The 15,894-nt window shown below is 51.8% G+C and overlaps 1 protein-coding gene across 2 annotated transcripts in view; it reads right to left on the bottom strand.

Annotated features, from left to right (window-relative positions):
* The window catches only part of nectin1b (nectin cell adhesion molecule 1b), a gene marked incomplete at its 3' end in the record, with an annotated part of 177,932 nt that overhangs the window by 109,570 nt on the left and 52,468 nt on the right, over positions 1-15,894 (bottom strand). For both annotated transcript variants that reach the window (XM_080007217.1, XM_080007218.1), the window contains exons 2-4: positions 5,000-5,371; positions 3,394-3,693; positions 2,243-2,360 (exon numbers count right to left, since the gene is read on the bottom strand). In XM_080007217.1, the coding sequence (XP_079863343.1) occupies positions 2,243-2,360; positions 3,394-3,693; positions 5,000-5,371 (790 nt within the window). The remainder of the gene's footprint in view (positions 1-2,242; positions 2,361-3,393; positions 3,694-4,999; positions 5,372-15,894) is intronic.

Raw genomic sequence — 15,894 nt, 5'->3', positions numbered from 1 at the left:
GTGGCGTGCCCTCGTCTTTCCAGATCACATCTCCCCCCGCCCCCGCCCCCGCCCCGGCCCCCGCCCCCGCCCCCCTCCACCCGGCCTCCCTCTTTCCGTTGGCCTGCGATGGAATACCAAGCGGCCTATCTTGGCTTCATCTGCTGCTCTCATATGCGTGGGTGAAGCTGTGGGTTTTTTGGGTTTTATTTTTTTCGCCCCGATGCAAAGCCTTTGCCGAAAAAAGAAGCGGTACTTATGAACGAGAGCGACTGTGCACGGCTCATTAAAAGCCGACGGCGTCCTGCAGGTGCTGCGGAGGGGCCAAGACACTCTATTAATCCACATCCACGCTCCGCGGAAGTCTCACCGAACGTTTACGGGAGGAATTGCTGAATATTGTTTTCAATTTTGACATATTACGCTCCCGTTTGAAGCGGCGGCATAGGCTGGGTGGGGGGGGGGGGGTGGGGTGGGGGGGGGTATCCGCCTGAACCCCCCCCATAGCAGCACGACCACACGGCGAATCAGAGGAAATTACAGCAGCTCTGCGGCGTAATTGCCTTTCGTGATGTGGCGACGCTCAAAGTTTGAACAGCGTCGCTTCCACATGAGCAACTTTCATCCCTTTCACCCCCCCCGCCCTCGCCTCCTCCGCCCTCGCCTCCTCCCCCTTCGCCTCCTCCCCCTTCGCCTCCTCCCCCTTCGCCCGCCCCCCATCCCTAAAGCACTCGTTTCCTTCTCTGCTCCTCAGATTACCGGTACATGGGGTCGAGTATTAGCGCTTGTTATCACCATGGCGACTGGTGATATCTATCTATCATCCATCCATCTATCCATCCACCATCCATCCACCCATCTAACGACCACTCAAACAAAGGATGATTTCCTCATACAGAGTGCTGACTCGCTCTGTCGACTCACCGTCCAAAAACCTGAGTTCAAGTTTCAACTTAATCAGAGCTTGAAATTGGATTGAACACGCCGCCGGAGGAAGCGCCATCGAAACAAGAAATAAATCAAATACATTTTTTTAAAAAACCAACCCCGCCGGTGGCCTTTGATTTCTCGGGCCCACGCTCCCACCCCTCGCTCTTCCGGTGCCGCCGCCATGACACGCCTTTCACACAAAGCACCGATCTCAGGCATGCGGCGCTCCTCCGCCCGACCCGCTCCAACAGTGAGGGTGGGGGGGGCGTCACCACCAACACCACCTCCACGGAGCCTTCCTGCCTCCCGGCTTCAGAGGATGAACACCGGAGCCGAGCGGGCGGAGCGGCTGTTTGCCTTAACTCCCTTGTATCTGACTACCATGGGGGCCTTTAATAGCCCCATTGTGCTGCGCCGCAGGTCCCACTCTTATCTTCATTACTCATTGTACAAACAAATAAAAGCGGGAGGCCGTTGCAGGAGAAAATGAAAGAGGTTAGTGTGTGTTATTATATTATCTTTGAAGATCGCTTTGCCGAATAGGCCTGAAAAACAAACATCGTGGCAGGAAGGATCCATTCCACAGGCCTCTTTATGTGGCGTTGCTTAAGTGTGTTTTCAACCCGAGACCCTTATTATTTGTTCCATATAGATATATCAAGTGGGCTTTGATGCGCACGCACGCGCGCGCACGCACACACACACACACACACACACGCACGCACACACACACACACACACACACACACACACACACACACACACACACAGACACACACACACACACACACACACACACACACACACACACCCGTTCTATCATTCATTATGATAAATACATTGAATGTTTAAATGAGATAAAAACACTGTCAAATAAGATCTGCTCACACATCTGAACAAACTGCTATTTAATTAGGAATTTCATATTCATATTAATGAAGTCATCATTCAAATTTCTTCAAAATATAATGGATTCGAAGGCCGCAAAATAATTAAAATGAGCTGGAAGGCCGTGACACGACAGTTATCGATGGACAAAATTAACACCGATTTTTAAACGGTTGATCCTGACAAAACATTATGGTCTGTATAAATTCATATGAAAACGAGTGTCATCACAGATATAAATTAAGATATAGACTACATTATTGCTATATAGATCTATATAGATTTCTCAAGCAAGCTATATCACACACACACACACACACACACACACACACACACACACACACACACACACACACACACACACACACACACACACACACACACACACACACACACACACACACACACACACCTGGCAACCTTGAAAGTGATTTTGCGGACTCACAGTTTCCACTGGTAAATGGTGACAGGGGGGTTGGCGTCGGCCCGGCAGGTCAGCTGCACGTCCTGGCGGTTCAGGTACCAGTTCCCGTCAAAGCCCTCGATCGTCACCTCCGGCTCGTCTGCAAGGAAAAGCCACCGAGCGGATGGTTTCTACCAGCGGCGAAAAACATTTCCAAAGCGATGCCCCGTCGGAGCGCAATGTCTCCACGGACGTGCACGAGCAGCGAGACCAGGGCAGGAATACTGAACTTTGAAATACAAAACGGTATTTTCCCAAACCCGCATGTAGATGTAAACAATGTAGGATATTCAATCCAGCTTTAAACACACCACCTGGATTGATTTAGGGACGAGGTCCTGTCATGATCATTCATACTTCTTCAGCGTCAACTGGACATTTCAATCGCCAAAACGACCGTCATCCCGGCTGGATTTGGGTTAAATAACAGATTCCACTGTAGTATGTGATGTTATTATTTTACTTACTAAACAAATTAAAATAAAACGTTCACTCAAGATTTCGACGTGAATGGCAGTTCAATGTGGATGGCACCACGTCCAGACAGTACAAGTCCTGCCATGTGTTGGCGCCACCCATGCACTGATCAGCTGATCCCACTCGGGGCTTGGAGCCTTGGGTTTCCGCTGATTGGTAAATCCAGACGTTGACTCAAAGCGCTGGAGGACTTAAATGTCTCAACGTGGAGGTCCCCCTTCATGCTGCTAATCAACTAAAAAAACAAAAAAAGCGACATTTCCGCCGTCGCCTCCACCTCGATTTGACACCTAGAGGACGTAGCCGTCATCCAGGCTTCCCCATCTAGAGCGGTGGTGGAGATGACCGTTGCAGCATATCTTTCAGCTTTGGTTCACCTTCAGCCCCACGCTTCTGACCGCTTCCTCAGCCAAAGCACTTTTTTCCCCCCAATGCCAACAACCCCTCTGGCTGATCTCGTCCTTGGTTACTGTTGCTAGGCCCAGCAAACATGGTCGGGAATAAGGAATTAGCTGCCGAAATCGCTGAACAAACGACAACTCTCAGAAGATGATGTTGTTGAGAACTAGATAACGGCTCATCATCGGCATCGAATACTAACAATTAAAACAGAAGACAACCCCTCCCCAGTCGAAAAGTAAGTCACAGATTCTTACACTGCACGTTGAGAACGACGTGGTCGGTGATGCGTTCGTTGCGGTAGGTCACGATGCAGGTCAGCTTCTGCTTGTGGGTCTCGCGACTGGGCACCACCACGTAGTTGCTGCGCACGGTGACGGTGCCGTTGGCGTTGCGGGTCTCCTGGAACGTGGCCTCGCCCTTCAACCTGGTGTCCCACTTGATGACGCTGGGGGGCTTCCCGTTGGCCGACACGCACGTGGCCACGGTCATCTTGCGTTTCTGGGCCCGGGCCACGATGGTGGGCGACGTCAAGGTCATCCGCGTCATGGGCCGAGCTGTAGGGGGGGGGGGGGGGGATGGGTGTTTTAAGATCGATCAAGCTCATTAAAAAGTGCGCGGGAAGAAGGGGAGCGGGACTCCTCTATCTCTTCCCACCATCTCCAACGCCGCGCCTCGTCTCCGGCTGTGATCTGTATCGGTTTATCGGACGGCCCCGCTCCGTTTTGGGCTCATAATCGTCCCTACTTCACCTACCGTCAGCCCCCGAGATTCAGAGATAACATTTGTCATTTGAAGTGCATTAAAATAAAGGACTTGTGATGAAAACACTTTGGTGTTGATTGAAATCAGGGGGAATTTAGCCCCGATGCCATCATCAAAGCCGAAGCGCTTGTCAAAGCTCGCACAGATGCAGAAACCACTTGCCTTGCTAAATGCACCGTCATCCAATTCAAACCCTTTGTGGGTTGCCAATTAGCAATCTACTCTTAGCACATCAAAAGCTGTACTTTAGGGCATGAGCAAATGCACAACCGAAAGATATGCCATTAAAAGGCCTCTTTGAACGGTGGCGGTTGGTTATCTATACAGGGGTTCCAGGCACTCTGGGCCCCAGCAGCTCCACGCAAAATGGGGACGCGCGACGGGGACTACTTAAGCAGAGTGCTTTTTCCTTTCGGTGAGACTTGATGGAAAACACACTCCATTTCTAATTAGATCTCTAATCAGAGCGGGCGCACAACCTTTTCAAAGCCGTCGCCGCGAAAGATAAACTACACCTCTGGCGGGCGTCCGGCGGATGAGATTATTACGTGTTCACGAGAAATCACCCCGGCCGACGTGTCTTTATTGATTTCCGTCTCCGCCTGCCATATTTTATAAATGTAAGGATCTTTATAGGACTCTCTGTAAAGCTTTGCTATAATGTGCCGCGGGTGGTGTGCACCACCAGGTATTACAGCTCTGCGACACATGATGAAGACATTTGGCTGAAAGAGGGAATTCAAATGACTGTATCTACATGAGGCCGTCTGATCTGATCTTTATTTATTTTTTGGCGCCGGTTCCTCCGTTTCTTATTTGTTGACACAATGAGCGGTGAGGATAAGAATTTCCGCATTCTGCCTGACGCTTGCAATTACTGCAGAGGTCAATGCAATGATTCTTGACACCTGACCGACCTTTTCAATTACCCTTTCGGCGTCGGACTTTGAATCCCCCATCTCCGAGGGAGTCATTTTAATCCACAGCAAAATAACAACAACGCCTCAAATTGTTCAATAAAAAGCGTCTTGTTTCTTATTCATCGCGATCAACCGGACCAAACCACCTCCCCGACGGCGCCGCGTTGCCGTTTCTTACCAAACACGGTGAGGTTGACCATGTTCTCTCGGTTCCCCGCGGGGAAGGTGGTGTACTCGCAGATGTAGGCGGCCTCGTCGGAGAGCCGCAGGTTGGAGAAGGTGATGGTGGTGTCCTCCAGCGAGGGGGTGGGGCGGCGCACCGCCCCCTGCTTGAAGCTGACGCGCTCCTTGAAGGGCGGCAGGACGGACACGCCCAGGGCGGGGTTGGCGATGGCCACGTTCTGCTTGGTGCCGTTCAGCAGCTTCTGCCAGGTTACCTGGGAGATCTTCACGGGAGGGTTGCTGTTGATAAAGATGCAGCGCAGCTCCACCTGCGACCCCACGAAGCCTGACTTCACCGAGTCCATCTGAACCATCTGCCCGTCGCCGGCTGAGGGGGGAAGAGGGCGGGAAAAAAAAAAAAAAAAGAAGAAATCATTTAATTACCATTAACAAGCATCCAAGGCCAAGCAGAGCTCTCAGTCGATAACGAGTACATGCACTGAAAGTCAACAAACTAATCCAGACTCATAAGCAGTGCGGGCACGCACCTGCGCGCGCCGCACTCGCTCCCTCGCTCGCGATCCTTCACGCAAATACACACACATGCTTTACTCTACTTCATACAAGCGGTCCCTCTTCCCTGCCCCACTGTGTTTAAAGTCAGTACATTAAGGCAGCGGTGCGTCGGAGCTGGGGGAGAGTTGTTATTACCATAATTGGCACATCAGTAAAGCCGGCGCTCTCTTTGTCCACCACGGCACCCGTTCTGATGAGATGGGAGGGCAGAGGGAGAGAACCAATGCATCACTAATGAATGAGTACAAGGGCAGCGAGCTGGAGCCAAGTCATCCCCTCTTGCTCCACCACCGCCTACACACCGCCAACCTGGCTGCCCCATTCTAACTTTAATTACTTTTTAGTCACAAATACTTCACCCACCGCCTGGAGCACCTATTAAAATGAAACAACGAGGACTACTGAGCACACAATGAGAACACACACGTTAGCCGCACAAAATAACTGCAATTAGCAAATGGATGGGCCCCCCCTTCCCCTCTATCTCTGCCTGTGGGGAGTTCGGTTGCCAAAAAAAGGTCAATTAGCGGTGGAGGGGGCTCCTGTAAATTTGCCCGTGGCATATTCCTTCACGCATATATTGACCCCTTTAACAAAGGGTCACACACAGAAAGTCCCCAGCCTCCGATTCCTCCACCGCCCGTCTCGGCGGCGTTCCACCCGATGTTTGACCAATAACGTCCTGGCCGCGGCTCAACCCCGCCGCTTCCCTTTCCATCTCATGGTCTTCCCGGTGTGACAGCCTCACAGAGGACGTGCGATTTTAATTAGCACGAGCACGTCCCTACCCGACCGCGCGCTCTGAGGGATGGAGTGTTTGCAACGACGGGCCCCCCCCGTCGCCCCCCGACCGGTCTCTGTCGTTTCAGGCCACGAACGCTTGATTCGAGCCCCTCCGCGGGCGAGGTCTGACGATGGCGCATCCCCTGCTCGGACACAACCCCGGGGTGAATTCACAACCAAGCGCTGCCACGACGATCCGCTACGGAGGCGAGCGAGGCGGCAGGAGAGAAAGAAAATGGAATTCCTCAGCTAATCACGACGGGCTCGCGAAACACAGCGAGAGAATGGAGCCACAGAGAGAGGAAGCACAGCCTGGAGAGGAGGAGGGGGCGGCCTCATGCATCCCAAACAGAGCAACGCTCCTCCAGTGAGTTACTGCTTCACACTGACAAATTATCAACACACTCAAGAGATAACGTTTCCACAGGGGGGTCTTTAAGATGCATGAGACGATCTATGAGAGTTACATCTGTCTACACACCGACTGAATAACAAATTTGCTCGACGCCGCAGCCTTGACTACCAAGAGGAATCGGAATCTGTTGCCAAAGGAAGAAGGAGCGTCACAGAGATCGATACTTCAGCTCCCGGGCCTATGCCGAAATTCATAAAAACTTTTTTTTTTTTTTTTTTCTCCTCGCTTTTTCTACGACCGAGCGGGCACCGTCACCTCACCAAACGGGGCGAGGCGCGAGGACGGACCGAGGACGGAGCCGCGGCGACGGCCCCGCCCGGACAGGAAACCAAAGATAACCAAAGACAAGACGCGTTTCCTCCGAGGCAGACGATGGCGGGAGGATCATAGATGCTCGCGAGAAACCCCTTCGCGGTTCAAACGAAAGGAGAGAAAGGCGCCGGACCCCGCCCGGCGTCTGGAAAGAGCCACGCCCAGATTCACTTGGAGTTCAAGTCGGCGTCAGTGACTTTCCGCTCACGTTGGTCTTCAACGTTAATAGCTACGGTTATAACCAACCATGGAATATCTGCTTTACTGACATGACTCCTACTAACATCATTAATCATCAGTATTATAGTATGAGACCATTTTACAACCACTCTCTTCAGAGTAAGTCCAACAGTGTTTACCGTACTTCTCAGTGTTTTCTGAACATTTTGAGTCTCTGAGCACGTTTTGTCATTTGCCTAAATACCTAAAGACACAAGGCTGCGGGGCTCCCACCGTAGAGCCCGTGCACACAGGAGGCAGATGCAGCCGTGACACCGTTATCACAAACAATATGTCTTTCTTTGTTTGGTCGCTTTGCCATAACTGCCCCCGCCCGCCCCCAACGGGGTAACGTAGGGGCCCCCACGCGCGGCGCCACCCGAGCGCCAATTTCTAAGTATTGTCATACGCGGCTGCTCAGCTGGAGCCCTGCGCTGTCAACATAAATACCAAGCCAAGGAAACAAAATTAAAAAAAAAAAAGCAAGGAGACAAGACCTTTTCAACTTACTGAGCGGCCCTCGTACATCACGTCCCGCTGACCGCGTCCAGGCTCCGTCTATTGAGATTTCAAACTTGGGGGGATCTCAAAGATGACAGATTGATTTGCTAATCCAGTTTGACAGGAAGGACCGTCAACCTTGTCATCCGCACCTTGGGACACCTGTGTCCTTCTGCACCCCGGAGCAACACTTCACTCCATTTTATTGCGGCTGAAATTGCCAGCGGTGACTGCCGGAGTGCCGTGTGTACTTTTTATATTTATTCTCTGAAACGGCACACACAATTCGGCGTGTGACAACACCAGTTAGGGTTTAATCCCAAATGGAAACGATGTCAGAGATCGAGGGCGGAAGGGGGCACGGGGAGAAGAAAGAACGAAAGGAAAAAAACAAATATGTACGAGGCCGGATCCCATTCACTTCAACATCAACACGCTCCACCTCTCAAAGCGGAGCAAACAAACAGCAGCCCCCCCCCAAAATCAAAACCAGAGGGATCGGCGTAATTACACCGCCACCGTGCCCAAACCCCCCTCCGTGAAGGGCCCACGGGGCCCCCTTCCACTCTTGCGCTGGATGAGTCGTTGGCAAAGCCGAGCTGTAATTACAGAGTACGACGGAGAAGAGCAAAGAAAACCACAGAGGGAAGAGCCGCGGACGGGGGGGCGGGGGGGGGGGGTGAAGGTGCTTTGTGAGGCGGAGAGACGGCGAGGGGGGTTGTGGGAAACGGGCGGAGTAGCGGGCCTCGTATGGGCTGAGGGCGGCGCAGAGAGGGGTTAGGGGGAGAGGGATACAAAGAGGGAGAGATAGAGAGAGGAAGGGGGGGGTTGGGGTTAGAGAGAGGGCGGGGAAAGAGAAAGTCAGAGATGGAGGGATAGAAAGAGGGAGGGAGGGAGAGAGGAGGGGAGAGAAAGGCGGCGAGAAGGAGAAGTGATGGATAGAGGGAGAGGGAAAGAGAGGGGGGGGAGGGACAGCGGAGAGATGGAGAGAAAGAGAAAGAGACGAAGAGAGAGAGAGAGAGAGAGAGAGAGAGAGAGAGAGAGAGAGAGAGAGGTGGAGGGTGATGCTGTGGGGGAGACCTGCATGGATGTGTTTAAAGGCCTTGAGGCTGGTGTTGCTGTTTGCTGCTAACGCTGCTGCTTTGTTGTCTCCTGACAAGCGGCTGGGTGGAGGTGCGGAGGCGTGGGCGTGTGGGGTTGTGGGGCTGGGGGTGTGGAGGTGTGAGGGTGTTGGGGGGTGGGGGTGTGGGAGGGGCATGCTCTGATATACCTGGGGGAGGGAGCTCTATTTCTGGAAGGAGAAGCAGCAGAACAAACAAACCAAGTGGGAGCGCCTCCCACTGATTCCCTCCAGGTGAGCCCATCCGGGCGGAGGACGCCATGAGGGGGCAGCGTTGTGCGGCAGCTGCCCAGCTTCCCTGCTGCCTTGCTGCCTGGCTGCCCTGCTTCCCTGCTGCCCTGCTTCCCTAATGCCTTGCTTCCAGGCATGGGGCCAAAGCTCGGTCGGGCGCGGCCCGTCAGGCTACAAGGAAGAGCGCGCGCGCTCCGAGATGGTTGCATGAGGCCACGGAGCTACATCCGACAACGACTGTTCTCATGTACTTGATGATATATATATATATATATATATATATATATATATATATATATATATATATATATATATATATATCGTCATATATACAGTATATACAGTTTAGATCATTGTAATATGTATATTGTGATTTGAGACGGCATATCATCTGTGATTTGATAGTAACATGGAGATATGGTTCAAATGTTGTCATTAAGGCTAAGTTACATTAAAGTGATGCGGTTTCCTGAACTTCATAGACTGTCCAGATGTTCTAATCAACGTTCATTACATCCACATCAAAGCAGTGATTGACACACAGGACATGGACATGTCCTGTGTGTCAACATCTTAGGAAAGCAGCGATAGTCAAGTCAAGTTTATTTACTGTATATACCCCTAATCACAGTCACCTCAAAGGGCTTCACATGCTGCACATTTCAGAAATCAGCAGCGCCCCCTCGTCTGACAAGGAAGAAACCTTGAGAAGGTTCCACAGCAGGATTCCAGGATGAACCCCCGCTTCCAGGATGCCCAGGCTGCTGTAGATGCCGAGTAGGTAACGTCAATAATATAATATGACAAATCATAGCTTCATGTACTTCTACACTACACCATGTTAGAGCTAGACAGTATGAGAGGCAGGTAGACGCCAGGTGAGCCTCCACGTCCATCCCTTAAATTATTGATATCCAAGTGTAAAAATGTTGAGATTTTGATTTGATCAATATTTATACTTTAAAGTATCATATACATATATATATATATATATATATATATATATATATATATATATATATATATATATATATATATATATAGATACAGTACATACAAACACAAACTCTCCTTAACCAACACCAACATATAATCGGATGTTGAGATGAATTTAAAGTGACGCCTATCAACAAGTAATCAATATCAATGGTCTCACCCCCCCGACGTGAGAAATCTAACGGGAAATTATACATTTATTTTGTTTTCCGGCTTCGGCGGAACGAAGTCAAAACACATCGCATAGGGCGTTTCTTTTTAACATCGCACACACCCGATCCATCCGTCAGTACATAAATAAGTCCCAGTCAGGCGGCTGGAAGCACATCTATAATGCAGCAGGCGGCAGAATGAGGCTCCGCATCGTAAAGCAGCGGAAGCCTGCGCCCAAGCCGCTCACCGTGAGGGCTGTTTGACATCTCAACCCTCCTCTCACACTCACCGCAAAACCATCGCAAATTCCCAGTCCTGTGTCGGCCAGCGACCCCATCCGACGACGTAAACCCCTCGACCCCAGTACATACGCCATGCTATGCAATTATCTCTCACTATTAATTCCCATCACCCACCTCTCCGTTAGACGCCGTTGTTGTTACTCCATCGCAACTTAAGTGGGATTCCGCTGCTGGATAATGGCTGTTTAACACAGTGGTAGTTCCCACAGCAGGGAGCCGGGCCACACAGGGCTTGAACGGGGGGGGTCTCACGGAGCGTGCACGTATGCAGCGTGCACACGCACACACACACACACACACACACACACACACACACACACACACACACACAGACGCCCCGCGTCTCGGAGCTACCGCCCCCGTCCTCCTCTTATCACGGTCGCAGACAAAGGGCTTCTTAAGAACGCCTTACAACGTTAATACTATTGTCCAGAGATAAGGTAATGGTATTAGCTGCCTCTGTCAAGGAGAAGCGAGAGCCCTTCTCCCCGTCCCGGAGCTTTTAATAAACGGAGCGACTCGACTAATGAGCGGAGGCCCAGACGCCGCGCCCCAGGTCGACGGCGGTCGCTGGACTTTGTGGGACGGAGCGGTCGTGCAAATGTTTTTTTGCCGGAGTTTCAGTTTGATGGACTCTCCGTCGGCTGGAGTTTCTCTTCGGTGGAGTTTCAGCTCGGCGGACTTTCTGTTTGGTATCTTGAGTAAACAGCGGTGCACCTGCCAGAGCGGCTCTATTCGCCCTCCTCCTCGTCCTCCCCCGAGAGACATTTGACTGGGCAGAAGCGACCGGAAAATTCCCTGCAGCAGATGGCAAGTAGCCGTCCTCATGTTCCGCTATCTGGTTCAGATTTGAACCCATCTTTTGCACAACAACTGCTTCTTTATTGAGGGTGACGTGTAACACCTGTCTGGCTGTAACATTAATGATTATCCAGGAAAAACAATGGACGGTGTCGGGCTGTTTTCCCCCGGACCCCGGAACGCCGCCCAGCCAGCCGTGCACCGCTCAACCCCCACCCAATGCGGCTGCATCTCCTCCTACACCGCATCTGATGCAAGGCTGGGTTCGGAACACGAGCCCACTCACAGGCCCCTCGGGCGGCTCGAGGGCGTTTCAAATGACAAGGGAACGTATCTGTTCGCCTGAAAACGCAGCTCTCCATCTTTTATTTCTGCTCTTTTTATTTTCCCCCCGCCGCCTGTAATGATTCACCCTCGAAAAGACGGCGCCGCCGACGGAACGGTGCCTTCTGTGATGTTCAGAGCACCGCGCTCAGGTGACGGAGTGGGAATTATTTCACACCCTGCGCAAAGCCAGAACAATTAATAAAAAGAGGAAGGAAGTGGAAAAAACAGAATTTCCCGTAATACATTATTTTTCAGTATTTGTTATTATACTCTTTTTTTTTCAAGTCCAGGCCATTAGGGAATATGCCCAAAGTAATCTGGGATTTTGTTTGTTTTTGACCACAGCAATGACAAATACGGCTGGGCCAAAAATAAGGCTTTGACTGGGGGGAGCGGGGGGGGAGAGAGAGAGGGCGAGAGAGAGAGAGAGAGAGAGAGAGAGAGAGGCGAGAGAGTGAGCGAGAGAGAGGGAGGGAGAGCGAGAGGGCGAGAGAGAGAGAGAGCGAGAGAGCAAGAGAGAGAGAGAAAAAGAGAGAGAGAGAGAGGGAGGGAGGTAGGGAGAAAGAGAGAGAGCGCGAGAGAGAGAGAGAGAGAGGGAGAGACAGAGAGAGAAAGAGAGAGAGAGGGAGAGAGAGAGAGAGAGGGAGAGAGCAAGAGAGAGAGAAAAAGAGAGAGAGAGAGAGGGAGGTAGGGAGAAAGAGAGAGAGCGCGAGAGAGAGAGAGAGAGAGGGAGAGACAGAGAGAGAAAGAGAGAGAGAGGGAGAGAGAGAGAGAGAGGAGAGACAGAGAGAGAGAGAGGGAGAGACAGAGAGAGAAAGAGAGAGAGAGGGAGAGACAGAGAGAGAGAGCGGGAGGGGAGGGAGGGAGTGAGACTCTATAGCTCGTATCGAGTGTAAACACAGCATGGCAGAGCGCTGACCCTCCCTCTCGCCCTGCAGCTTATCCAAACAGGGACGGTGCGGTTTCGGCTCAACGACACAAAACAAACAGCGCTGACGTTACCTGAGTGACCGGGGAGATGACATCACCGGCAGGACGCAGCAAAGCACTGTGGGTAAAAACATCGCTCAGACCAGCAGAAACCGGGCGGGAAGAAGCCGAGAGGGCGGGATCAGGTCGGTTCCGACGGTTCCAAAAACCGAAGCAGCGGGGGGGTGGGTGGGGGGGGGGGGGGGGGGGGGGGGCGGCAGGGGGGGGTCCTGCCACCGCTCCGGATCGCGGGTGTGATGGGAGCGGCGGCGAAACTTTTCGTCCGGGGGGTCAGGCTGGGGCCACAAAAGAATCCGCGCTGGAAGCTGGTGAATAATGCAGAGGTTTCCCTGGTCTTCCCAATGCAGAGGAGCTGCTGAGCGTGTTAACGGGAAAGAGCCGATCAATAAATAAAGCCCAAGCACCAAGGGCGCTGGAGAGCGATGCATTATGGTCCGACAGTCTAATCCCTGGAGGTAGCAGGGGAAGCGTGGAGGGTACAGGAGTCCGTTGGGGGTCGGGGTGGGGGTGGGGTCAGGTTGGGGTTGTGATGGAGAGGATTTCGGGGCGTTGGAGTCGGGGGGGGGGGGGGGGGGGTGACATGCGGCGGGTCAGGCGCGGTAGCAGATTATAGCACTCAGTCGTATTAGAGAGGAGCGCCTCACCTCCCTTGGAATCCTGGGTATTAGCGGAGGGCGACACGGGGGTTTGGTGCGCACGGCACTTCAGAGGCGCTAACGGGGAAAACCGCGGCGGGGAGCGTGCAATCACACTCGCAACCGGCGGGCTTTCAAACGGCCCCGACTTAACCAGATGAAGAGGATTCAAAACGGAGCTAAATCACCACTTTAACCAATGCTCATCATTTGTTTCGCACGTCGACTCCCGCACACATTGCAACTGACATTATCAGGTGGTGAATATTAAAAAGCGCCGAGCAGCTCCGTGGGTCAAGGTTCAAAGTGCCGAGACCGATCACCATCAACTCCATCAACTCCGGCCCGAGTCAGCTCCACCTCTCGAGACCTCAAGAACGGTGCTGGAATTTGAGAAAAAAAAAAAAAAAAAGACTCCGGATCCGTGGAGACAAAACAAATCATATTGGAGACTAAGAAAAAGAGATGAAGCGGCTCTCTAATACATACTTAATGTTCATTTCAAATAAATGAAAAAAATTAACTGTATTTTTGGCCCTTGGCCGCCCAGACTGTGTCACACCCCAGGCAATACTCTGTGGAGTGTACTGAGCGCAGTACTACATCCGTGGTATTAAGGAGAACAGTGGGATCTCCATCATCTTGAAGGATTCTTATTCCCTGGGTTTGAACACATTTAAACAGATGAGTATTAACTGGAAGCCGCCGCGCAGATGCGCTGACCAGCGCACCCATAGTACACTGGATTAACTTCAAGCATTGCTTTGGATTAAGGCATTTGTGACAGGGGGTTGTCTGAGCCTCACCCAGCACCGCAACTGTTCCTCATACCTCCGCACAACATTAAGCGAATGCAGCATGAAATGTATTTAAAGTCCTGCCAAAAAGTGCTGAGAAAGAGTCTGGCACCGGACAGCCATGCATGACAAATCCTTCTCTCACACCATCTGTTCCATTGTCCGCGAGTGAAGATAAGTCTTGCATGGAGTGCAAAACAACGAACACTTCCCCACAATTATGCCGGCCCGTCGTGTTCTACATTAACATTCAGAAAATCAAACACGTGCGACAAGGGAGAGGTGCGCGCGCTGATTGGCTTAGCGCTCACGTACTGAACCCCGGCGACACCAGCACCTTCCACGTATGTGGTCGATACGGAGGCAGCGTCGCACGCCACATGCAAGGTGACCTTTGGAAATGTTCTGTGATGGCTCAGAATATTGTAGTTGGCATCTGACCCACGGCGACCTTTCCATTTTCTGGAATTATATATTTTTTCTCCTCTATTCTTTTGTGTTTAGACTTATTTATTTCAATACAAAGGCCAGCCAACGTCTCACAGGCATACACCAGGCAGCTCTTCGAGGAAGACCAGCCCAAAGGCACGGCGGCAGGGAGCGCCGGGGCCTGTTGAACCCAGGAAAATAGAACATACGATCAATATTTGATGAGAGTTGACTCGTGTGTTGCCTTTTTTTTTTTTTGTTTTTCCCTCCGTCGACACATTTTCTCTGTCTTTTTCTGGGCGGCGGTCTCCAAATATATCTTGAAAGGAAATGAATCTTGTGCATATCATACATTTTTAAAGATGCGTGGGGGGGGGCTGAGTAAAGGAAGGGGTTGCCATCAAAGTGCATCTCCAATTGAGGACAGGACACAAAGGGGACGGCGAGCGGGGGCGTGTGCGCCTCATGAAGCGCCGAGCGGTTTTCCCTGCGCGGTGCGGCAGCGCCATTAGCATGTTGGAGTGGGAAGTCACACTCCAGCTGGAGTGGGCGGTGGGCTGGAGACCCCGTCTGCTATCAATTAGCAGGAACATTCAGTACGCGCCAGATCCGCCGCCCAGAGGGAACCGCGGTCAGACACCGCGCCACTTGCTCAAAAACGCGAGGTTTTCCCGGCGAGGGCGACTCCTGCCGTCCACGTCCTCGGACGGTCGACGCGGCAACGCGCTGGGAGGAGGCCGGGACTGAGGCGGGCGGGGTTACGCATCTTCAACACCGCATTCGAGATGTGCAGCGCTGACCGATCAACCCCGGCGCATATCTGGTGCGTGACCTGGACGCCGCAGACGGAGGTGCTCGCTTTGAGGTCATTGCAACATGATGGGCAGCATTTAATCAATGTTCCTCCATTAGAGACACTCAACCGTCCCCCGTGTGTCAAAAAAGCTCACATCAAGTTGCTTTTCTTTACTGCGACCCACATATTTTCAATGTGCACAATTATAGCGGAGGTTGCACATCATTTAGGTCATGTGCAGATTGAAGATTTCTAAATTGTTATGAGCATTATATGTACTATATGAACCTGCATCTCTAAAAAGTAAAAATAAGTTAACCAGCCTCCACTAGCAAATTGCATAATTACGCACAAATAGCAGATCTCCAGATGAGGTGACGACGACAACCAGGTCACATCAGTTTAGCTCCTTGATTAAATAATGAATGAGAAAAAAGCACGCGGCGAAGGGCCGGCCGTGTCGCCGAAGGCTGAATACGACTCAAACGGGAATTATAAACGTAAACGTTTGGAAGGAACGGCTCGTGG

This window comes from Zeus faber, assembly GCF_960531495.2.
Source record: "Zeus faber genome assembly, chromosome: 9".
In the NCBI taxonomy this organism is placed as follows: Eukaryota; Metazoa; Chordata; class Actinopteri; order Zeiformes; family Zeidae; genus Zeus; species Zeus faber.
Note: the sequence above shows the minus strand (reverse complement) of the source record. Positions and strands in the feature narration are given on the sequence as shown.